Raw genomic sequence first — 25,316 nt, forward strand, 5'->3', positions numbered from 1 at the left:
AGGCTGCTGGTTCCCCAAGGAAACAGTTCCATCAGTAAAAAGTATGTGCCCAGGGCTGTGCTAAGCTTACAACAAGAATGCCTTATTTATTTGACCTCATTGGAAAAAGGTGTCCCACCCAAAGGGGAGAATTCTTACAACTGAAACCTATACTTTTAAGTGCTTATACCTCAAAGGACTCCTTTTTTATTTATCCCAATAATATCTTTTTTTAAATTGAAGTATAGTTGATTTACGATGTTGTGTTAGTTTCTGGTGTACACTTTCTTTTATAGCAAAGTGTTATATATATATACTGTTTTCCAGATTCTTTTCCATTATAAGTTATTACAAGTTATTGAATATAGCTCCCTGTGCTGTACAGTAAGTCTTTGTTGCTTATCTGTTTTATATATAGTAGTGTGTATATGTTAATCCCAAACTCCTTATTTATCCCTCCCCCTCCTTTCCCCTTTGATAACCAGAAATTTGTTTTCTATGTCTGTGAGTCCATTTCCGATTTGTAATTAAGTTTATTTGCATCATTTTTTTAGGATTCCATGTATAAGTGATATCATATGATATTTGTCTTTGTCTGACTTTCTTCATTTAGTATGATAATTTCTGGACCCATCCATGTTGCTGCAAATGGCATTATTTCATTCTTTTTTATGGCTGACTAGTATTCCATTGTATATATGTACCACATCTTCTTTATCCATTCACCTGTTGATAGACATTTAGGTTGTTTCCATGTGTTGGCCATTGAAGTAGTGCTGCTATGAACATTGGACTGCATGTATGTTTTCAAATTATGATTTTCTTGGTGTGGCCACTATGGAGAACAGTATGGAGACTCCTTAAAAAACTAAAAATAGAGCTACCATATGATCTAGCAATCCCACTACTGGGCATATACCCTGAGAAGACAATGGACCTAGAGTTTGTCCAACCATGGATGGGCCTAGAGTCTGTCATACAGAGTGAAATAAGTCAGAAATAGAAAAAAAATATCGTATATTAACGCATATATGTGGAATCTAGAAAAATCGTACAGATGAACCTATTTGCAGAGCAGGAATAGAGACACAGACATAGAGAACAGACGTGTGGACACAGGGAGTGGGGCGGGGGGATGAATTGGGAGATTGGGATTCACATATATACACTACCATGTTTAAAATAGATAGCTAGCAGGAACCTGCTGTATAGTGCAGGGAGCTCAGCTTGGTGCTCTGTGGTGACCTAGATGGGTGGGATTGGGGGGGGAGGTCCAAGAGGGAGGGGATATATGTATGCATATAGCTGATTCACTTCATTGTGCAGCAGAAACTAACACAACGTTGTAAAGCAATTATACCCCAATTAAAAAAAATACTGGTTGTGATCCCCAGCACATCCATGATCCCATGGGCTGTAATGAAGCCGCTTTCATGACATTGTTGAGGTAGGCAGAGTGTTGGCCCTCACCATGTAATGCCATCCCCCTCCCACACATGCCTTTTGACCTCTTATACCTACTTTTTTCCTTTATAGTTGTCTTTTTTACCTCTTATTCTTTTTTTTTTTTTTTTTTTTGCGGTATGCGGGCCTCTCACTGTTGTGGCCTCTCCTGTTGCGGAGCACAGGCTCCGGTCACGCAGGCTCAGCGGCCATGGCTCACAGGCCCAACTGTGGCTCACGGGCCCCAGCCGCTCCGCGGCATGTGGGATCTTCCCGAAGCGGGACACGAACCCGTGTCCCCTGCATCGGCAGGCGGACTCTCAACCACTGCGCCACCAGGGAAGCCCATTTACCGCTTATTCTTAACTATCATTTCTCATTGTCAGAATCTGCTTGGATGCTGAAACTGTGCCTAAAATAAGAGTATATAGACCCTTAGTGAGACCCAAGCAGCCTCTCCCCTAGCTGAGTACATGAACTTCTGATTACTCCTGAGTTGCAGCTGTCTCTGAGATGGTCAAGGTTGCTGCTCTCAGGGAAGTTAGGTGAGTGGGGGAGAGAAGATGCACATTTCTTCAGATAAAACAGGACAAGGGCTTCACTGGTGGCGCAGTGGTTGAGAATCCGCCTGCCGATGCAGGGGACACGGGTTCGTGCCCCGGTCTGGGAAGATCCCACGTGCCACAGAGCGGCTGGGCCCATGAGCCATGGCCGCTGAGCCTGCGCGTCCGGAGCCTATGCTCCGCAACGGGAGAGGCCACAACAGTGAGAGGTCCGCGTACCGGAAAAAAACAAAAACAAAAACAAAAACAGGACAAGTATGCTCATGAGAAAATGCCTAATTGTGAGAGTAGGTGCATTCGGAGTTCACATTAGGTGAAGCCATTAGAGAAGGCTTTGTAGAAAAAGAGAACTCTTATTCTGCTTATTCTTGAGTAGAACCTCAAAGAACTACTTAGAGTTGTAGATCCCCTCCCTCACTCCCTCCTTCATGTACTTGTTCAATAAATATTTATGGAGTAAGATTATGGGCAAGGTTGTACTGTAGGTGCAGAAGATACAGTATACAAGCCAAGCAAGTTTTCTGTTCTCATGGAACATGTCTGTGAGAGTAGAAAGACAATAGGACAAGTAAGGAAAAAATATAGAGTGCATCAGAGGGTAATAACTTCTGGAAACAAATAAGATAGAAAAATAGCAAAGATAATGATGGAGACTGATGGGGTGCGGCCATCAGGGGCTGCTTTAGAGAAGGTGGCTGGGAAAGGCCACAAGAGAGGTGAGCTTCTGGCTGGAGCTTGAATGGCGAGACAGATCTGGCCATGGGAATAGCAGAGGAACAGAGTTCCAGTAAAGGAAACAGAAATGCAAAGGCCCTGAGGCTGGAGCCAACTTAGCAATGTCAAGGACCAAAGGAAAAGATGCTGAGGCAGCAGCCAGGGGGTGGGTGGGAGATGTTATCAGAGAGGGAGGAGGGCAGGGGCACATAGGAGTTTAGATTTTGTTATAAGGGCAACAAGAGGCCAGGAGAAGGTTTTAAGTGGAGAGTGATGTGAACCAACTGTTTTTTGAAAGGTCGCCTGGATGCTGTGAGGAGAAGAAGGTGGAGGTAGGGCAGGAGTGGAGATGAGTGCATAGACAGGTGAAGCCATTCCAAGCAGGCATCTTCGAAGGAAAAAGCATAGTATGCAAGGGGTGTGTGTGTGTGTGTGTGTGTGCGCGCGCGTGTGTTTATGTGAGGGGGGCGGTGTGGGAAGATAGTCTGAGAAGAATGGCAGTGAAGGATATAAAGTTGGAGGGAGGGACACGTGGAATCTTCCAATGGAATCTGTTACATATGGAATAAACTTCTGTAGCTGACAAGGCTAGATTTCTCTGTTTATCCTTCTGCAAAACAGCTTAGAGTTGGTATTCACACCATCAGTGCCAAGACTTGATTGCCTCTGAGGGTTCACATAGAAGAAGTTACACTGCACCCAGTTTCTCATTCCAAAATAGCTCGTCCTTAAACTCTGCTAGCATGTGTACTCTGTGAATCTAGGGCTTTGGAAGACGAAACTGGGCCGATTCCAGCCAGGTGTTTAGAACACACTTGGTTCTGCTTCTCCCTCAGTAAGAGTAATCATAGCTGACATTTATTAAGTTTCTACCATGTGCAAGGCACAGTCCTCCGTGCTTATGTGTATTACCTTACTTAAGATGCTCATCCCTTTTTATCTCAATTTGGCAGATGGGGAGACAGACACAATAGACCAATTAGTTTGTTCAAGGTGACAGATAATGAGAGATGGCGTCAGGATTTGAACCCAGACTGCTTGACTTCTGAGTCCCTGCTCTTCACCACTCTGCCTCCCCCATGCTTTATGTTTCTGCAAGAATACTTAGGGATACAAGTGCACATGAAGCATGTGGTAAATCCGAGAGGCACAGATGAGCTGCCACTTGGTACTCCTGGCTTGCTATTCAGCTCCACCCTCAACGCTTGTTTTCCTCATTAGTAAACAGCTATTGGAATCTACTCCAACCCCAAAGCAGCCTCTTCCTTGATAGAAGGGATGGTAGATATTTACTGCTTGATTTGTTAAAAATAAAAAAAAAGGAAGAAGAAGAAGAAGAACATAGTGCAAGGTTTCTGAGCCCTTGAACAAAAGATTCAGTGGACTCAGGGTCGGTGGCAAATTTTCATTTCATTTATTTGTTGGCTCTGCCAGGTGTCAGCCAAAAAATAAAAAATAATAATCATCCAGGCAGCTTCGACATGCTTTTCAACAAAGATTTACTAGCCCTGTGCTATAAGGAAAGTTCATATTGCAAAGACTTCATTACTTTCAGTATGCATACTGTGAGACAGGGTGATAAATCATTTAACCCAAACTTTACTAATCAGAATTAATGTACAGAAGTCTTGTTGTGATGGCTTATAAGTTTTCTCAGTAACTCTCAGACTTTGGTAAGCTTCACTGGGCTTCCAAGTCATTAGTGAGAATTGCAGGCTCTCTCCAGCTCTCTGCTGCTGCCCCGTCTACCCTCGTGGTAGCTATGCTTGTCACGTGCTGTTTTGGGAAAAGCATTTCCAGGATCCCGCAGTTCAATAGTGACTTCTGCTTTCCTTCCAAAGGACTAGATTGTGTATGAATGAGTTAGGCCTAGAGGCTTCAACTCACCAAAGTCTCAATGATGGGAGAATAATGAACTGTGTTTGTTCATTTGCAACTCTCAAGGGTAATCGCTTGGCCATTTCGATAAAAGGAGTTTGCTTTTTATTAGAGCCCCATGAAATAAAACTGCACCTCAATTTCAAAAAGGAGTTGGAATTTCAGAAGTTTTACATTTCTCATAAAGGGATAGAGTCCATTTAAATCATTAGATATTTAGATTGCATGTTTTTTTTTATTTTTCCTCTCAGAGCCCTTACTGGGGTCTGCTTCTATCCCATTGATTTCTGTACCCCCAAGGTCTTGCCCTATCTTTGGATCGTCACAACACCTAACACCAAGCTTTGTACGTAATACGAGTCTACTATATGTTTGTGAAATTGAACAGCTCTGAACAGTTCACCAGATTGCACTTAAATAACAAGCATTGAACATACAGTACCAGAAAAAAGCATAATTTATCCTTTTATGATATATTTTTCTTCCTGACTTTTAGACATTCTAAGATCTCTGTTTTCACATGTACTGGATTCTTATATTCTGCATCCTGATAACAAACTAAGATATGTATTTTTATCTTACACTTAACGCTCAGTCTAAAATACCCTCCAGCTGCTTATATATGAAATGCTGTGATATGCATCAGAATTTCCCTATGTAGAAGAGGTCAACACAGGTTTCATTTACAGTGAAATGGATGTCACATATATATTTCCTTGAGGGTCCTCTCAGTATTTATATGTGTTTTGTTCTGTGAATGTGCCCATCAGCTGTGCTGACAAGTTTTCAGTATCCCCACCCAGAGGGGTAGATCCCTGAGCGTATATTTCCCAGGGTAACCTTGCTAAACAAATAGGAAAATATTCAAAAAATATGTTGTAAAAAAGTTAAGTGTTAATATGTATGGGCCAATTTGCTGGTAAGGATTATTTTCTTCTTTTTTATTATGAATCTGTGCTTGAGGAATGCAGAATAACCTTATAAACTTAATTATATTTAATTATACTTTAATATCTTCTACATCTCCACCACCAGGCTGGGAATCACAAAGGAATAAATGACACAAGAATTGTCCTCTTTTGCAGGTGATTAGTTTATAATCCTCCCTAGGTGGTCTCCAATCCCATAGTCTTTCCCCCAAGCCAAACCCTGCTCTACCTCACGACCAATCACTGTTCCAAGAGGAGGATTTCCTTTCACTACTTAAACTTAGAGATTTTGTCATTGACCCCAATTAACCCCAGTGTATATGCCCATCCTACATCATCTTACTCTGTTCCTAGCAGCAGTGTTGAATTCCAGAAGGGCTGGTCTCTGGTCCCCTGCATCCCTCACTGGCACAGTGCCCCTACTCCTCAGAAAAGCCAGGGCAGTAGGGACATGCAGTAATGCTTCAAGCAGAGGATTCAGGGTCAGACCGGCCTGGGTTCAAATTTGGGCTCTGATATCTACTAGCTGAGTGCCCGTGAGCAAGTTATTTTAAACATTTTGAACTTGTACTTCCTCATCTGTACATGTAATGCCTCCTGCGAGATGTTTATGGAGATGGAAATGAGGTAAGTATGCAAAGCACCAAACATAGTGCTCAGCCCACAGTCTGCATTCAGGACGTGGAGCTCTAACGGGGCCAGCCGCATCCTATGAAATTTGCCCCAGTGCCTCCAGCATCATGTATATATCCCCTTCCAACTTCCTGCTGCACTCGCAATCAGAATTCCTGCAAGGCAGAAGCCTGAATTGTGTCTTCCTTTGAATTCTCACATCCACATAGTCACAGACAAGAAGAGCTTGACAAATACCTATTGACTCCTGTCTAAGTGACAAAATCGAGCCAACCACCTCCTCCGGCCAAGGGTTTAGATCAGCAGCATGTGTGTCAAAGGAGGGTATCCTGTAGCACCTGGGACCACACTTCTCTGCCGTCTAGAGTGGGCTGGGCAGTGACTGGGGTTGGTGGGCCCTCATCCCACAGTATTTACCAGGTGCTGACTCTTACCCAGCAATGGGCACGGCACTGCAGAGCAGTGATGAACAAAACAAGCATGATCTCTGCCCTTAGACAAGTATCATCTGTGGGAAAAGACGCTTCAATAAACACACATTAGTAAATATTGAGGGACAGAAGAGAGTGCTATGAGAAAGAATAAAGTATAAAGAGAAAGCCCTCTCTGGAAATTCAGAGAAATCCCCTCTGAATGTCCAAATGACATAATAATAAATGAAACAACTTACAGGTTACTACTTTGTATGCTTTATACAAATCACAAAAATTAAACCTTACAAAAATTAAATTTCAAAATAATGCAGTAAAATAGCTACTATTATCCCCATTTTACAAATGAGAAAACTGAAACTCAGGGAGGGTCATTCTTACCCAAGTCAACTCATGAAAGCCAGAGCCTAGACTGCCGCCAGGAGTGTCCACAGTCCTGGGCCCATAGTCCAGTGATCAGTATGTAATAGTCTTTGCCAGGGCCCCTTCACCACATCGCCTGCAAGCATCAGTTTTTGGAATGGGTGACGAGCCAGGGAAGCATGCTAGAGGGGGCAGAGAGTAAATTCAGTGAACAAAGAATGTCATCCTTTAACCGAAAACTCATGTTCTCTCCTCATTTACAAGCTGAATGAGTTAGTCGTGTGATAAAGCGTCTGCTTTTTCCCTCATTAGGCCATCAACAACTGGTGACTGATTCCCAGTCCTCAGCTCCTTCCAGCTTTCTACTTATTTCCGTAAAGTCAAGAAAGCTTCAGTGTTTTCTCAGTCCAACGAGTTATGAGGTTTCTGTTACTGCAGTGTTCGAGCCTCATAATTCCGTCCTAAGAGTTTCCTAATAAGGTTTTATTTTATTTTTTTAAATTACTAACCAGAAAATTCTGTTCCCATTCAGGGTGAAGCCTCTTCATCCTTTCCAGGCTCACCCAGTTTGCAGTTATCCCTCCTCCTGCCAAGGCAAGAGTGCAGTCTTCATGTCCTTGCCCGAGAATGGACACTTCTCTAGGTCAAGGACCTGGCACCCCATAGACCCAGTCCCTGGGCATTGCCTGGAACTCCAGCCTACAGGAGAGGTGGACTGCTTTGGACTGCTTCTGTCCTCCCACCTCCTCTTTCCAGCTCACCAGTGAGCAAACATCTCCATTTGCTGAAGATGATAATAGCAGTAATAAAAGCACTTTTCATTTGTTAAGTAAAGCACTCTGTGCCTGTTGTTCTAACTTCTTTATATGCATGGTTTAATTTAATCTTGAGGTCACCATTATTAAATCACATTTTATTTTATTTATTTTTAATATATTTTTTCTATTTATTTTTAGCTACATTGGGTCTTCATTGCTGGGCGCGGGCTTTCTCTAGTTGGGGCGAGCGGGGACTACTCTTCATTGTGGTGTGCGAGCTTCTCATTGTGGTGGTTTCTCTTGTTGCGGAGCGCGGGCTCTAGGTGCGTGGGCTTCAGTAGTTGTGGCTTCTGGGCTTTAGAGTGCAGTCTTAGTAGTTGTGGCACACGGGTTTAGTTGCTCTGCGGCATGTGAGATCTTCCTGGACCAGGGCTCGAACCCGTGTCCCCCATATTGGCAGGCAGATTCTTAATCACTGTGCCACCAGGGAAGCCCTAAATCACATTTTAAAGTTGAGGAAACTGATTTGCTCATGACTCAAACCTGGCTCTGTCTCAATCCCAGTCTGGTTCTTAATCAGTTCCTGTGAGCAGGTGGGGGTGGGAAGTACCCATACCTCTCTTCAATTTCATTTGGTTTGCCATGGGGACCCCTTCCCAACTAAGACAGTGACATGGGAAAATGGAGGGTAGAACAGTGACCCTAACACATTGTTAGATTACAGAGCAGCCTGGCAACTTCCTGCATCTTCATCCTCTCTGTTCCAAGCCACCAACCATTAGCAATGAAGATGTGTAATCTAACCATCACATCCCATTGGTGACCTTAGTTTTCACTTGAGTAGTCTATTGTAATGTTTCTATCTCTTGGTTTGGAGCCCACTTAGTATTTTTGGTGGATGTGAATTTTCTGTGATGCTTAGAAATTTTTGTTGGTGATCAGTGAAAGTACTCGCTGAAAGTTACTTCATGAGATTTTCCCATGGAGACCCATCATTTCTCTTACACTCTCTCACCTCTTCCTCACCAGCCTGGAAGCAGGGTAGGGTGGCTGCTGACAGAAGAAACTAAGAGAGGGGGAAAATGACTTGCTCTAGTGCAGCTAGCTGCCTTAATCTGTCATCACTGATCAAAGAAACATGGTAGCAATTACACTGATTTTTAAAACTAACTTCTAGAGACATTTGAATATAACAATTGGTTAGTAACAGGGTATTATGTCTCCTTGGGGAACTTTATCTGTTCTTCCCACACTGTTTTCAAACTAGCTTAGAAGCAAATGTTTAGGAATTTCTTGCATATATGAAGGGATAATGATTATTTTGCTGTTCAGTCTTTAAACTAATTAACCAAGCAGAACTATATTTTAAACATGTATTTAAAATAAACAATTCAAGTGCTGAGCATCCTCTTGAATACCATGTGGTTAAAATTGCCCCCATATTTCATGTATTACTATAAACTTCTCCTGGCACATGAGTCACATTGGTCAAAAAATTATTATTAATTTCTCATTTACATTTTCTCATTTCTCAATTTTCCATTTTAAAGGTAATTTACTTTTCTTGCTGATTCATTTGTGAGGCAAGTTCTCTATATATCTGTGATAAACATTAGTATGTATTTGGTCACCCTTAATATTACTGGTTTCCACTTACCATAGCCCTGTCCAATTTCCTTTATCCTGATAAGGCTTTGGACCAACATCTCTCATATCTACCTAAATTTCCTTAGAAATGTGGTCAAGTAAACAAGGAGTGCCTTCCATTTTGGAACACTTATCTTTTTCACCTTAAAATGAAATACCATGACATCTAACATTGTCATTGAGGTTTTAAGTGTGTTCAGGAAATTAAAAGCTGGGATCCCTGCAGGAACCATAAGATAATGATACCTGGATAATAAGTGTAACAAATTTCACATATATCTGAAGGAGCTGAGTCATCACTGCCTTTTTGCTGTGAACAAATACCAATTCCCTGACCTTAAAAATCTTCAGACATTAAGTTAATGCATTTTATTTCCATTTCCAGTGAGTTGTTTGAGTCAGTATTACACACATGAGTTCTGATGGGTTTTATATTACCGAGATATTGATACTTGCCAACACTCAGTTAATTTACTTTTCATTTTCAACTCCTCACAGAATGATATGCTGTTAGTTGTTACTTTTCAATCTGTATTCACGCTTTCATATTGCAATTACTCAGCTTTTAATGGAAAACGAAATGGAGAAATCCTGCTGGGGTGTGAAATATGTGAATTTTCAGGTTACATATTTTCTGCCTGTGTCTTCCTTTTGCATCCTACCTCAAAACTTCTCCAGCCTACCTCTTCTCTCCCCACAGCATCATGAAACAGGATATAGCTTTTCGAATGGGCTAGCTGATTGCATAGGAGCCTTCCTGGGTAATTATGCTTGTAAGAATCAGGGAATTAAAAAGAACCTGATAGTGAGATAATGTTCTTTGTGAAAATACAGTCCTGAGTTCAGCATTAAAAACAAAACAAAACAAAACAAAACAAAACAAAAACTCCTATCTAACTCAGCAGTGTTCTCAGTGCCTAGGGAACAGCATCTCAGCCAGGGAAGGTGGAAGTAACCACAGAGAGTCAGCCAGCCAGGGAACACTCAGAACCTGCCTTTGCAGGAGCTTTTGAAATCCTGGAAGCAAATTGTTGCCAGGCTTCCGGAGGCTACAGCTTTGTGGCACAGAGCAAGGAAGGCAAAGCATTAAGATAAATGGAAACCTTTCCCCAGAGATATCTCCTAATTTTTTATTTTTGTGTCTGATGTTTATGAATGTGGCTGCTTATAACATAGCTGTTTTGTTTTGCATACATTTTGAGCAAGGTATCCTTGAGCACTTACTGAGCAAAAACATCCTTGCTTTCCCAATGATATTTATTCGTGATCACTGAATAATTAACTGTGGTTCATTTGGTTTTCAGAACTCAAATGTACTATGTACAGCCCTTGTTCCACGGTGTGTCTCTGCAAGTCCCATAGCAGAAATGAACTTTTAAGTAATTCCTTGATAATAGCAAAGCACTTACAGCGGCATAAAATGGGGGTTGGAGAGTTTCTAGTTCATAATTATTGTAAATGTAGGTTAAAACTTGTTTGGAATTTGCAGGTTGTTCTGTGTATTTGCTTTGTGCGTGTGAGAGTGTGTGTATATTTGGAGTGAAGCACATGATCCCTGATAGATTCTGAATGTGGATTTGCTTTGTGCATTCATGAAAAACAAGTGTGCCAAAAGCTCATTCTAGCTCAGGTACTGTCTAAGCTGAGTGACATGGTGGGCAAAACAATATATTTTGGTATCAAAGCTTGTTTGGGGAATAAAAAACAAAACAAAACTAGAGATCAGATACAAAAGTGAAAACCAGCAGTTATGAGAGCTGCAAATAAAAGTTTGTTCGTCTTAAATAAACTTATGGTTACCAAAGGGGAACTGGTGGGAGGGATAAATTAGGAGTTTGGGATTAGCAGATACAAACTACTATATATAAAATAGAAAAACAACAAGGTCCTACTATATAGCACAGAGAATTATATTCAATATGCTGTAATAAACCATAATGGAAACAAATATGAAAAAGAATATATATATATGTACATATATACATATATATAGCTGTAAAATCTATATTAGAAGGAGTATTTCAGTCACTCTTACAGGAGGTATTTACTGAGCATCTAGTCTATGCATGGGTTTTTGTCAGACAGATTCTTCTTAAGGACATTATCTTTTGAATTTTTTTAAAGATACTAATGGGACTCTGCAGAGTAATTCTAATGAGTAATTCTAACTCTAATAGCACTTATTTATGCTACATTACATATTCGAAAAGAATAAACCGACACTTTTAAAGATGTTCTAAAGTTCAATCATTTGTATATTTCAGTTCACTATTTAGGCCCAATTTCTCTTTTTTAGACTTTTAGTGTCTCTTAAACCTTTTCCCTTTTAAGTTACAGGCTTCTGATATTCCTCTCTTTACCTGTGAAATCTTGGTTTAAGTGTCTTGTCCTCAGAGGAGTCTGTCTTTGGCATCTCAGATCAGGTGAGGTTCCCCTCTTTAAGATCTCAAAGCACCCTACATTTCTTGAGAGCACTTAACATAATTGAAATCATATCATTAAAGACATTGCTTTAGTGCTTCCCTCTTCCATCCTAAAAGCTTCACTGGATAAAGACCATGTCTGTCTGACTTGAAGACAATGCCTCACACACAGTAGGCACTTCACAGATACTCACCCCCGGAGTAAAAGAGCAAATGTGCAAAGACTATTACTGGTCTCAGTCCTTGGCATCCTTCATGTGAGATGTTCTTGTCTGAACACACTTAATTGGAGAGTATTTCAAAATCCAGGATTAGGAGAGATTAAAGCCAGTTTAGTTTCTTTCTTTGACTTTGGATCTCTAATATGTCCTATTTGGCTTCTGATCTTCAAAGAGGTTTTTTTTTCTGAATTCAAGGAAGAATTAGTAAATGGCCAAATAAGAAGATTATTGAATGACTGTCTTCTTTCTGTTTCTTGATATACTTCGGTGGTGTAGGAATAATTGGGGGAGGGAAGAGATCAAATTGCAGTGGCCTCAACAGAGGTCATTCAGGAAATATTGCAAAGGACCAAACATCTCTACACCTCAGAAGAAAGAAGAATAGAAGAGTTGAGACTACATAAGGACTTGACTTGCACATTTGCTCTCACTATGTGACCTCTAACAAGGTTCTTAACTTTTTATGTCTTAGTTTCCTCCTCTTCAAAATGGGGGAGAAAGATAGGACCTACTTCATAGCACAGCTTGAAGATTGAAAGAGATAATACATGAAAAGTGGTTAATTCACACAGTACTAGGCACATTAGAGACACTCACCGTTAGCTATTTTATTGTTTTCCTATGTTTAGAGTTAACCCAGAGTGAAAATGTCTCCACATTTTTCTTCCCTTGTCTTACTTGTTAAGGTGTTCCGTACAAAAACATTTCAATTTTATACTAAACCATTGTTTTCTCTTTGTCTCAGAATAACCATAAAAATGACAACTGGTTACTTACCTCTCCATCCCACCGCCACAAAAACCCCCCATTTTGCACATTGACTCTGAATCCATACCTGATAATGAGAATGATATGAATCTGTTTTATCAGTTTTACCAGTGGATTTTTTTTTTTCTTAATTAGAGGAATGGGAGAAAGTTGGAGACTATAACAGGGCTTGGAGTGCTGGTTAATTAGGGAATATTCATAGACACAGCAGGATAAGAAAAACTGTAAGAAATAAGTGCAGGGACTTCTCTTACCTGAATTAAGCCAGGATTTATATGCAGGTCTGTCAGAAGGCTTGTCTTGATGTGGGGAATTGAATTGGTAAAGATTGACTGAAGAGAAATGACATCGATCATGTCAGAGAGAAGCGATGGCGTTCTTTCTCATTTCACAAATATTTGAGAGCCTGTTCTGAACCAAATCCATTGCTAACTTAAATTCTAGTGTAGGGACAATTTAAGTACATACTTTCTGTGACATAAAATTAAATAAGAAGGGCTTCCCTGGTGGCGCAGTGGTTGAGAGTCCGCCTGCCGATGCAGGGGACACGGGTTACTGCCCCGGTCCAGGAAGATCCCACATGCCATGGAGCGGCTGGGCCTGTGAGCCAAGGCTGCTGAGCCTGTGCATCCAGAGCCTGTGCTCTGCAATGGGAGAGGCCACAACAGTGAGAGGCCCGTGTACCGCAAAAAAAAAAAAATTAAATAAGAAAAAAAATTAAATAAGATATGTTCAAAGGAAGTGCTATGTAAAGTTCACAGGTGGGAGAGATGGCACTGATTGGAGAAATCAGAAGATGCTTCCTAAAAGACAGTGGCATTGAAGACAGAACTTGAACGATGGCTGAAGTCTTTTTTTTTTCAATTTATATTTTATTGAAGTGTAGCTGTTAATTTCTGCTGTAGAGCAAAGTGACTCAGTTATACAAATATATACATTCTTTTTTATGTTCTTTTCCATTATGCTTTATCCCAGGATATTGAATATAGTTCCCTGTGCTATAGAGTAGAACCTTGTTGTTTATCCATTCTATATGTAGTAGTTTGCATCTACCAACCCCAAATTCCCAATCCATCCCTCTCCCAAGCCCCCTCCCCATTGGTAACCACAAGTCTGTTCTCTATGTCTGTGAGTCTGTTTCTGCTGCGTAGATAGGTTCATTGGTGGATGGTGCAGTTTTGATAGGTGAAGATAAAACCCTGAAGAGGCACTATAGGCAGAGGGAAGAGTATAAGCTAAGGCACATAGGTGGGTAGATGTGTGAGAAATAGTGACGTTTCCGTTAAGCATGAATGTGTATTATGCAGGTGTTGGGAGGAAGAGACTGAGTAACAAAGCTAAAAAGTAGGATGGGGTCATGGAGTAAACTTTACTTACCTACTGAAAGTATCTCCTATATTTAGAGTCACTAAAGTTCTTTAAATGAAAATCATAGCCTATTATCAAACTCAAGGATCACCTTCTTGGATTCTAAGGTAAAAGTTTCCTGCAGCTCATGTGGAGTATATAATAGGGTCTATATGTGCAGCATTTCTGTTTTGTTGGTCTTAATGTTTTTCTAGAATAATGTCTCTTGGCCTTCTTCGGTCAGGAAGACTTTGGAAGTCACCAGACTAGGTCATTCACAGTTGTTACTTCTTAACCTCTTCCCTTTTCCTCACTTGTGGAATTTTCTAGCTATTCTATTTAGGACTTAAGAAAATCAGAGGGACTTCTCTGGTGGTACAGTGGTTAAGAATATGCCTGCCGATGCAGGGGACACGGGTTCGAGCCCTGGTCCAGGAAGATCCCACATGCTGTGGAGCAACTAAGCCTGTGCACCACAACTACGGAGCCCATGTGCCACAACTGCTGAAGCCCACGTGCCTAGAGCCCATGCTCCACAACAGCAGGAGCCACCGCAATGAGAAGCCCGCACACCACAACAAAGAGTAGCCCCCACGTGCCACAACTAGAGAAAGACTGTGCACAGCAACGAAGACCCAATGCAGCCAAAAATAAATAATAAATAAATAAATAAATGAGTAAATAAATTTAAAATCTAAAAAACAAGAAAACCAGAGAGTTCATTTTAAAACAACTTTATTGAAGGTGAAAATAATCAAGTTTGAAAGTAATTAAGTGTAAAAAATGAACTGTTTTAAAATAACACAATTAAATTCTAAACCAACTTTAGATTGATTTAAAAAGCAATGAGAAGAAAAAATGGTTCTAACTCCTCTTTTAATCACTATTTTTCAGTACTCATTTTTGAAAATCCCATGAGCACATCACACACACATATATACACACATACACACAATACTCATATTTAAGGACCCATCAACTCTCCTCTCTCATTAATCCTTTGGGGTTACTCTCCAAACCCAACCTTTCAGCCTCTACTTGGGAACTGGCCAAGGAAAATGAGGCAGCTGACTCCCTAAGAACTTCCTTCATCAATGTATCAGACAGCTTAACTGAGAAGCTGATAGTAATAAAATGAGTGATGAAATATGTGCCTTGTTTGTTTATTTTTAAATTGTACAATTCGATCATTTTTAGTGCATTGACAGAGTTGTACACCCATCACCACAACCAATTTTAAAACATTTTCATCACCCCAAAATGAAACCCTGTACCTATTGTCAATCATTCCCTACCTCCCTCAAATCCTCCTAGATTCTGACAACCACAGATCTACTTTCTGTCTTTATACATTTGCCTACTCTGGACATTTCATATAAATAAAATCATATAATATACGGTTTTTTATGAGTAGCTTTTTTCACTTAGCATAATGTTTTCAAGGATTATCTGTGTTGTAGCATGTATCAGTTTTTCATTTTTTTATTGCAGAATAATACTGCATTGTATGGAATATTTTGTATGTCCATTCATCAGTTAATGGACATTTGGATTTTTTTACTTTTTGGTTATTATGAATAATCCATGTACAAGTTTTTATGTGAATATATATTGTCACTTCTTTTAGGAATATACATAGGAGTGGATGTGGTCATATGGTTACTTTATGTTTATCATTTTGAGTAACTGCTAGATTTTTTTCTAAAGGTGCTATGCCATTTTACATTCCTATAAGCAATATATGAGCAATTTCTTTACCTCCTCACCAACACTTGTCTTTATCTGTTTATTTTGATTCTAACCATTCTACTGAGTTTGAAGCAGTGTCTCATTGTGGTTTTTATTTGCCTTTCCCTATGGCTAATGATGTTAACTATCTTTCCATGTGCTTATTGAGGATATGTATTTCTTTCTTGGAGAAATGCCCATTTAGATTCTTTGCCATTGTTTGTTGTTTTACTATTGAGTTTTAACTGTTCTTTAGATATTCTGGATACAAGTTCTTTATCAGATAAATGCTTTACAAATGTTTTCTCCTAATCAGTGGATTATCTTTTCACCTCCTTGATGATGGTTTTTGAACAACAAAAGTTTTAAAATTTTATGAACTTAAATTTATCTCTTTTCTTTTGTCACATATGCTTTTAATGTCATATCTAAGAAGGCTTTGCCTAAGCCAAGGTCATGAATATTTAATCCTGTATTTTCTTCCAAGAGTTACATAGTGTTAGCTCTTGCATTTAGGTCTATGATTCATTTTGAGTCTTTTTTTTTTTGGTGTGATGTGAGCAGAGATCCAACTTTATTCATTTGCATGTAGATATTCAGTTGTCCCAGAGGGATCTGTTGTATAGATTATTTTGTTCCTTTGAATTGTCTTGGCATCTTTATTGAAAATCAGTTGATCGTAAGTGGAAGTGTTTATTTCTATACCCTCAATTGTAGTCCATAGAACTATACATCTATCTTAAGGCTAGTACCACACTGTTTTGATTACTGTAGCTATATAGTAAGCCTTGAAATCAGCAAGACTGACTCATCCAAATATTTTCTTCTTTTTCAAGATTGTTTTGGCTATTTTGTCCCTTGCATTTCCATGTGAATTTTTATTATTAGCTTGTTAATTTCTTAAGAAAAAGCCAACTGAGATTTTGTGGGTATTGTGTGAATCTCTAGGTCAATTTGGGGAGTATTGCCATCTTAACTGTATTTAGTTTTGTGATCTATGAACAAGGGATATCTTTACATTTATTTGTCTTAATTTCCTTCAACAACACTGTAGTTTTCAGAGTACAAGTCACACACTTGTATGTATGACTTAATTATTTGTTATATTAATTTCCAAGGATTTCATTCTTTTTGATGCTATGGGCTCCTATAGAATTACTTTCTTAATTTCATTTTGGATTGTTCATTGTTAGTGCATATAAATTCAATTGATATTTTTGTGTATTCATCTTGTACCCTACAGCCTTGCTGAACTCATTAGCTCTAATGTTTCTTTTTGTATTTCTCAGGGTTTTCTATATACAAGATCATGTCATCTACAAATAGAGGTAGTTTTGTTTCTTCTGTTCCAAACTTGATGTCTGTTATTTCTTTTTTTTTGGTTAATTGCCCTGGCTAGAGCCTTCAGTACAATATTGAATTGAAGTGGCAAGAACATACATCCTTGTCTTATTCCTGAACTTAGAGAGAAAGCATCCAGTCTTTCACCATTACATATTATGTTAGCTGTGGGGATTTTTCAGATGCCTTTTATCAATTGAGGAAGTCCCCTTATATTCCTAATTTGTTTAGTGTTTTACTCATGAAAGGGGTGTTGGATTTGTCAAACACTTTTTCTGAATCTATTAGTATAGTCATGTAGTTTTTGTTCTTTAGTCTATTGAAATAGAATATTATATTAATTATCAGATGTCAAACCAACCTTCTATTTCTGGGATAAATCCCAGCCCAACATGTTGTATAATCCCTTTTAGACATTGCTTGATTCAGTTTGCTAATATTTTGTTGAGAATTTTTGCATATATATTTATAAGAGATATGGGTCTGTAGTTTTCTTATGATAGTTTTGGCATCAAGATAATGCTGTATAATGAGTTGGGAAGTGTTCCCTTCTCCCATATTTTTTGGAAGAGTTTGTGAAGATTTGAAATTAATTCATGTTTAAATGTTTGGTAGAATTCACCAATGAAACCATCTGAAATTGGGCTTTTATTTTGGGGAAGATTCTTGTTTCTTTTTTTTTTTTTTTTGCGGTACATGGGCCTCTCACTGTTGTGTCCTCTCCCGTTGCAGAGCACAGGCTCCGGACGCACAGTCTCAGCGGTCATAGCTCACGTGCTTAGCCGCTCCGTGGCATGTGGGATCTTCCTGGACTGGGGCACGAACCCATGTCCCCTGCATTGGCAGGCGGACTCTCAACCACTGTGCCACCAGGGAAGCCCTAGGGGAAGATTTTTTTAAATAATTATTATTAATTCAGTCTCTCTACTTATTATAGGTCTATATATTTTTTTAAGACTCCTGCTTTTTATTTTTTTATTTATTTATTTATTTTTGTTTATTTATTTTTGCTGCATTGGGTCTTTGTTGCTGCACGTGGGCTTTCTCCAGTTGTGGCAAGTGGGGGCTACTCTTCATTGTGATGCGTGGGCTTCTCATTCATTGGAGTGGCTTCTCTTGTTGTGGAGCACGGGCTCTAGGCCCACGGGCTTCAGTAGTTGTGGCACACAGGCTCAGTAGCTGTGGCTTGTGAGCTCTAGAGTACAGGCTCTGTAGTTGTGGCACACTGACTTAGTTGCTCCGTGGCACGTGAGATCGTCCTGGACCAGAGCTCGAACCCGTGTCCCCTGCATTGGCAGGTGGATTCTTAACCACTGCCCAGGGAAGCCCCAGGTCTATATTTTTTATTTTGGTATTCCCACTATCTTCTTTATTATTTCTTTCTTTCTACTTGCTTTAGGTTTACTTTTCCCTTCTTTTTCCAGCTCCTTAAAGTGGAAGTGTAGGTTATTGATTTGAAATTTTTACTCTTTTTAAATACAGTCATGCACAGCTATAAATTTCCCTTTAAGCACTGATTTAGCTGCATCTCATACGTTTTGGTATGTCATACTTTTGGTTTCATTTATCTCAAAGTATTTTTCATTTCCCTTGTGATTTCTACATTGACTCATGGGTTATTTAGAAGTGTGTTTAATTTCTACATACATGAGGAGTCCCACAACTTCCTTTTATTATTGGTTTCTAATTTCATTTCATTGTGGTCAGCGAATGTATTTTGCATGATTCTAATCTTTTAAAATTTATTGAGTCTTGTATTATGGCCTATCCACAATCTATCCTGTTCCATGTGTTCTTGAGAAAATGTAATTTGTTGCTGAGTGATATATAGATGTCTCTTTGGCCTAGTTAGTTTATAGTATTGTTCAAGTCTTCTATTTCCTTCTCAATCTTTTGCCTAGTTGTTCTATGCAGTCTGTGCTTTGACACAGAAATCTCAATAGTATAAATTTTATATTGACTTAAGCTACATGTTTAATTTTTTTACCTTTCTCTTCAGTAGCTTCCTGTAACAAAAATCTTAGCTTAGCTTTATTTTTTTAAACCAAATTTTAATCATACTATCTCCTCAGCTAACGAGGGAAAATGTTAGTTGGTTTCTTTCTTTTATTTACTACACTCTCAACATTGCATTATTTTTTTAAATTCTTCTTGCAGTGCACATTTTTAATTGAAGTTTGAGTCCATTGTGTTTATTTCTTTAAAAGACATTTTTATTTGATTTTTTGTATTGTTTTTTGTTCCCTCTGTCACTGCCTTAGTCTTTTTAGGCTGCTGTAACAAAATACCATAAACTTGATGGCTGAAACAACAAACATTTATTTCTTACAGTTCTAGAGGCTGGGAAGTCCAAGATCAAGGTGCTAACTGATCCAGTGTCTGGTGAGAGCTCTCTTCTTAGTTTGCAGACAGCCGTCCTCTCATTATACCCTCACATGATGGAGAGCAGAAAGAGGAAGGAGGCTTTTTTTATAAGGACACTAATCCCATCATGAGGGCTCCACCCTCATGACCTAATTGCCTCCCAAAGACCTCATCTCCAAATATCACATTAGCCATTAGGGTTTCAACATATGAATTTAGGGAGGATCACAATCATGTAGTCCATAGCATGTACCATCCTAAATCAAGGCTTGACCTTGAAAACTACTTCCTAATTTGACTACAAAATTTAGCTCTGCCTTTTATCCCAGAATATCTCTTCCCAGTCAACCAGGGAATGTATTTACATGAGCTCTAGGTTCATCAGGGAATCAAGAATATCCAAACAAATGGAGGTAGCAGAAGAATTCTTTGTCTTGTGGAAGAAGTTGGGAGAAAAGAAAAATTAGTTTTAAGATGAACTATTTCCCAATGGATTAAATCACCAGCACTTCTTGCTTATCCTTAAGGTTTATATTTCATTCCCTAATCCTCCTCTTGAAATGCTGAACCTCATTTAACCAGATCAGTTCTTTGGGAGAGATGGAGAGAATCACTCACAGACACTTGACAAAAGCTTCACTGTGTGATGTGACTTGGTCCTCCACATCATTAATTTCCACAGCACATATAGCTCATGACCATCTTGTTTCCTTTACCATTAATGATCAGGATGGTTCTTCTACTTGTTCTTTTACTTTAAAGGCTTATACTTGTAATCCATGCTGTTCTTTGAATGTTTGTGATTTTTAAAGTCTGTTCTTTGAATTGCTTGAGTTCATATAAGAATGACATGAAAGTTGTATGGGCCTATAACGAAAGCCATCCTGAATAAATAGTCACAGTGTTGTTTCTTATGACTTGATCAGCAGTAACCCTCTATCAGAAACTCCTGGGATTCCTGTTTAAAAATCAGATTTTGGCATGGTACTATGAGTAGAGGCCCAAGAATCTGCATTTTAGCAAACCACATAATTCTTATATATTCAAGTTTTAGATCCACACTTAGGGGCTTATTGTGTAGATACCCCATTGTAGGTAAGAATTCTGCCCTCACCTTTAGCATCCAGCACCTTAAAATTTTTGTAGAATGTAATTATGAAAGAGTTCCTGAGATTGGTCCCTGTTATTAGTGCAGTTATTTTCATACTATTATATATGTTATTTATTGATCCTAGACAGTATTCACAATAATCCTTTGCTGAGCAATTCTTTGGAGGCAGTGGAGGACGTACAACAGCAAATGTTTACACAAGCAAATAGAGAGATAGAGGGTGAGATCATTGTTGAGTGATTTTGATTGTGAATCCATCGTTGCTGCTTCCTCAGCCTTGACTTCTGGGGAGCATGCAAGGTTTTCCCTTGTGATAAGAAACAGACATGTTGTGTGTATTTATATATCAACCTTGGAGCGGAAGCATCACACATCACAAGTCATGCGTGACCTGTTTTCATGAGGTTTTAGGAAGAAGACGTGAAAAATCAACTGAAAAGAGAGGAAAGGAGGGCCTCTCAAGTGCAGGGTCATGTGGAGTTCTCCTTTGAGCCCTACTAGTTTCATAGTGAAGCCACAGAGGTTAATTAAAAGGAGTTTAAATCTTCTGCCTGAAATGATGCTCTTCTTCCCTGAGACTCTCTATAAGAAACTTGACTGCAAAAGCAGCCTCATGTCTGCCTCTGATGTGTGAACAAGCTTCCTCTTAAAGAATTACAGCTGTGTTCCTGGGTGGTTCCATGAGGATATATCAGTCACTGACTGAAAGCTCCCCCAGGGTGGCCTCCCAGCAAGTTTGGATTCAAGACACCTCCTGTAACGAGGCTGACCCCAGGGATGTCTTTGAGTGCCTTTCACTGTCTGCTCTTGAAAGCCTTAGTGTTCAGCCATGACATCATCTTAGAAACTTAGAAAAGAACGTGAACACAAGCCATTTCTGTCATGTCTACCCTACATCGTTCCATGTAGCAGCTTAATTGAATATTGCAGAGAAGGAGGTATGCCTCCCCCCGATGATTGGTGAGCTTACACAGAACACAGGGACCTTGTTGTTCACTTTAGTATTTCTGATCTTTCCCATGCCACCTGCCCTCCTTACTCCCATCCCTTTCAGTCCCTTACTTAACGTGCAACATATACAGCAGTACTCACCGTGCATATGTGTTTGTTAGAATTGCACTGAATTGACTTAAATCAGATTGGTATTAATTAGTCCTAAATCAGGTGGATGAGCAGAGTATATGTGAACTCATGTTTTTGGTTATGTGCACCAAAAAGAGATTGGGAATATGCTATATCAATGTTGTATGAGGGCAAGATAATCTATCTCTTGCTCACTGCTGTATAAAGGATACTATCAGTAAATTGGGGGGGGAGAGAGGAAAGATACTATGATGTTTTCTTAAATTGTAGCATTTAGAGTGTTATAGAATTAGTATCACCTACTTTTAAATATTAAGACTTTTATCCCATGCAACAGATGTGTATGAAGTTCTTAATATGTGTCCAGCACTAGGCTAGATACAAAACAAACAAGGATACAAGAGCACACAAGACATAGCCTCTGCTCCCAAGTTGTTCACAGGCCAGATGCTATTGATGCGCAATGTAGCAAGACTTTTGATAGCGCCATGCACAGAAACTATGGAAGAAGTTCAGGAAAGGAGCTTAGCCTACCTGGGATGAGAGAAATCTTCCCAGAGAAGCCCCCAGAAGTGATAACACCTGGCTGTGGTAGGACAGTATTTTGCCAGGTAAAGAGCAAGGGGAAGGATGTTCCCTGCAGAGAGAATAACATCAACAAATGCATGTAGATGGGTGAGCCTGTCAGGTGTAGGAAACCAGGTAAGGCTGGAAGCATGATTTTGAGGGAGGGAAAATTAACAAGATAAAAGTCTAGGAGAAGCTGGCTGGGTCAGATCCTGAAGGGTCTGGCATGTATAGGCTAAGCACACTTTCTCTACCCTGATGCCAAGAGGTATGCGGTGAAGATTTAGAAACAGATTTGCAATGTAGAAAGACCACCTTGGCAACAGTAGGAATTGGAGGATGATGAGATCTGAGACCAGCCAACCAGCTGGAAGCCTCTAGTGGGGACCCACGTGAAAGACGATGGTGGTCTGAACTAAAGTCTAACAATAGGTGGAGAAAAGTGAATGGATTCTGAAAATATTAGGTAGGTAGAATTAGTGGGACCAAACACTGCTTGGCTATAGGTCCAGAGACAGAGACAGAGGAAATATCAATGTCTGGCTTGGTGGGAGTTTTCCTTTTCTAGGGCTGCTGTTAAAAATACCATAAACTGGATGACTTAAACAGAAACTTATTTTCTAGGAGTTGTGGAGGCTAGAAGTCTAAAATCAAGGAGTCAGCAGAGCTGTTAGGGCAGAATCTGTTCAGAGCCTCTCTCCTTGGCTTGCAGATGGCCATCTTCTACCTTTGTTTATTCACATCATTGTCCCTCTATGTGTGTCTGTCCCTGTATCCAAATGTCACCCCCATTTTTTAAGGACACCAGTCTCACTGGGTTAGGGCTCACTCTAATGATCTTGTTTTAACTTGATAACCTCTGCAAAGACCCTCTCTTCAAGTCAGATCACATTCTAAGGTACTGAGGAGGTAGGAATCCAACATATCTTTTTTGGGGGAATACAACTCAACCTGTAACAGTGGGTATGGAGCCATTCACTGAGAGCAAAAGAGAAGGAGATTTGGTAGATGTGGGGGTAGGAGAATGAGACTGGTTTCATGCTATGCTGCCCGTGCCATGTTTTGCTTAAATATATTATAGTATTATGGTCACATAAGCTGCTTGCCTTTGTGACTTTCATTTTATGCCTATGCAGCACCTTTGTTTCTGTGTTCATCTTACTTTACTGGTTTAGTCACCTGACAGTGCCTAAAGGAGTGGTCCTGTGGAGAAACCATGAGCTGTCCAGCTTATTCAAGGGCTGTCAGATTCTATGGCATTGAAGATATTCTCTCGGATGACATTAATCCGTGCTTCAACTCCCTCCTCCTCAAGATAGCGGCTGTCATCCCCGGGAATGACACCTGAGGCCAGCGAAAACAGCCTCTCTAAGCTCTCCACAATCATATTGTCAGCTGGAGCCCCCAACAAAACTCAGACGGATAGCCCAGAGAGCAAAGATGTCAAATTTAGCAGTTAAATATACTCAGACACCATACTGACTCTTTATTTTCCCCCAAGTTGTCATTGGCTATGGTCATTTCATGCTCTGTGGCATGAGGTAGGGTGAGTACATTGTCAGCCTCTAAGTCAGTAAACCAAGTATCTGTCCTTCACTTTTTTTTTTTTAAAGCAGATTAGTCAGTTTTGCCCAAATCCTGAGACATATGTAGCTAAAACCCCAGGCCTGAGATTCCACACCTTTGTCGCTTTGAAACATTGTGTCCTGCTGAAGGCAGAGATAAATTACGACCCAGAGAGGAGAATCACATCAGGCAGCAGCACTTCCTGGGTTTAATTAAAGTACTCACATTGATGAGTATTGTAAGTGACTTGCCAAATCACCTGACAAAATCATTTCCACAGATAACTCCTTGTTGTCAGAAAAATACAAGAAAGTAGCCAGAGCTTTGAAGTGAACCAAACGAATGACATCCTAATGGAGGATTAGCTGGAAGAGGCCTGAGGTTTGGAAAATGACCAAATGTTACTCTGGAAAGCTCCTTTTATTATAGCCCCTGGAGCAGCCCCAAAGACTGACTTTGGATTTATCCAAGGTTGTTTTTCTCCCCAACTGAAGAAAGACATTGGTATTTTATTTGCCTAGATTATTCTTACCGAAAGTTCCTTTTAAAGAAAGACAATTGAGATAATAGTTTCAAAAGTTAAGATTTCATTCGGTAACCTGATTTAATTCCCTTGATTTAATCAGGGAATTTGAAGAAATAACATGCTGGGTCTTTTTAGGTTAGAGAGTTACAAAAAAAGAATTTATGTGCATCATTTTGTTGGCTAAGCTGAAAGATATTTTAGATCAAGGAAAAGGGAGTTTGACATTGTCATGGCACATCCAATTTTGGGGGTTCTTTCCAAACATGAACCTGATGCTTTCCTTAATTTCATTTAAGGAAATGAAATTAAGCAAATGACTCGGTGGCTTCTGTTTCTGACAGTTGCTTGGGTCCTTTTGAGGCCAAATATTATAGCCCAGAAGACTCTAAAGTTTCTCATACATGCCAGCTCCAGAATGAATGAGGAGTAGTTCTAGAACTTCGTCTTGATGGAAAAGTGACGTGAGCTTTCATGAGGAACTGGGACAATCGTGAAGAGGTTTGACTTTTCTCCCCAACCCAACAAAGAGTTAAGGAGAGTGTGGGTAAATCGGATGGCTGGCACAGGGCTGTCAAGGCAGATATCCTTCACTCCATTGGTTCTGCCAGCTATTAAGGTTGCTTATTTTACTTCTCATGAACTATGCATGGTACTTGTTCTGATATGGAGGGAACTCAACCACTAAGGCTCTTCATCCCAGTAAGAGCCATTTGCTGTAACTACACTTTTAACTCACCCAGTGACATACAGTTAAGAAAAAAATGAGCGAATTTTACTAATGAAGCTGCAATATTGTTGAAATAGACATAGACTTCCTCTCCCTGTGAATTTTAATCAGCCTGCAAATCCCCATTTATTAGTGATGGGTAGTCTAGACATCTTACTTTTTAAAGGTCTTCAAAGGAAATTGAATGTTGTGAAAGCATAGGGGTC

General features: G+C 39.7%; 1 protein-coding gene across 2 annotated transcripts in view; it reads left to right on the forward strand.

The window, feature by feature from the left end:
* The window catches only part of FAT3 (FAT atypical cadherin 3), a gene marked incomplete at its 3' end in the record, with an annotated part of 711,881 nt that overhangs the window by 404,230 nt on the left and 282,335 nt on the right, over window positions 1-25,316 (forward strand). Inside the window, exon 5 of one of the 2 annotated variants that reach the window (XM_081241326.1) lies at window positions 7,466-7,550. The exons of the other annotated variant lie outside the window; for it this stretch is intronic. Within the exon in view, the coding sequence (XP_081097452.1) occupies window positions 7,466-7,470 (5 nt within the window). Of the gene's footprint in view, window positions 1-7,465; window positions 7,551-25,316 lie in introns of those variants that run through there. 2 annotated transcript variants of the gene reach the window in all.

This window comes from Mesoplodon bidens (genome assembly GCF_964165515.1).
Source record: "Mesoplodon bidens genome assembly, chromosome: 7".
NCBI lineage: Eukaryota > Metazoa > Chordata > Mammalia > Artiodactyla > Ziphiidae > Mesoplodon > Mesoplodon bidens.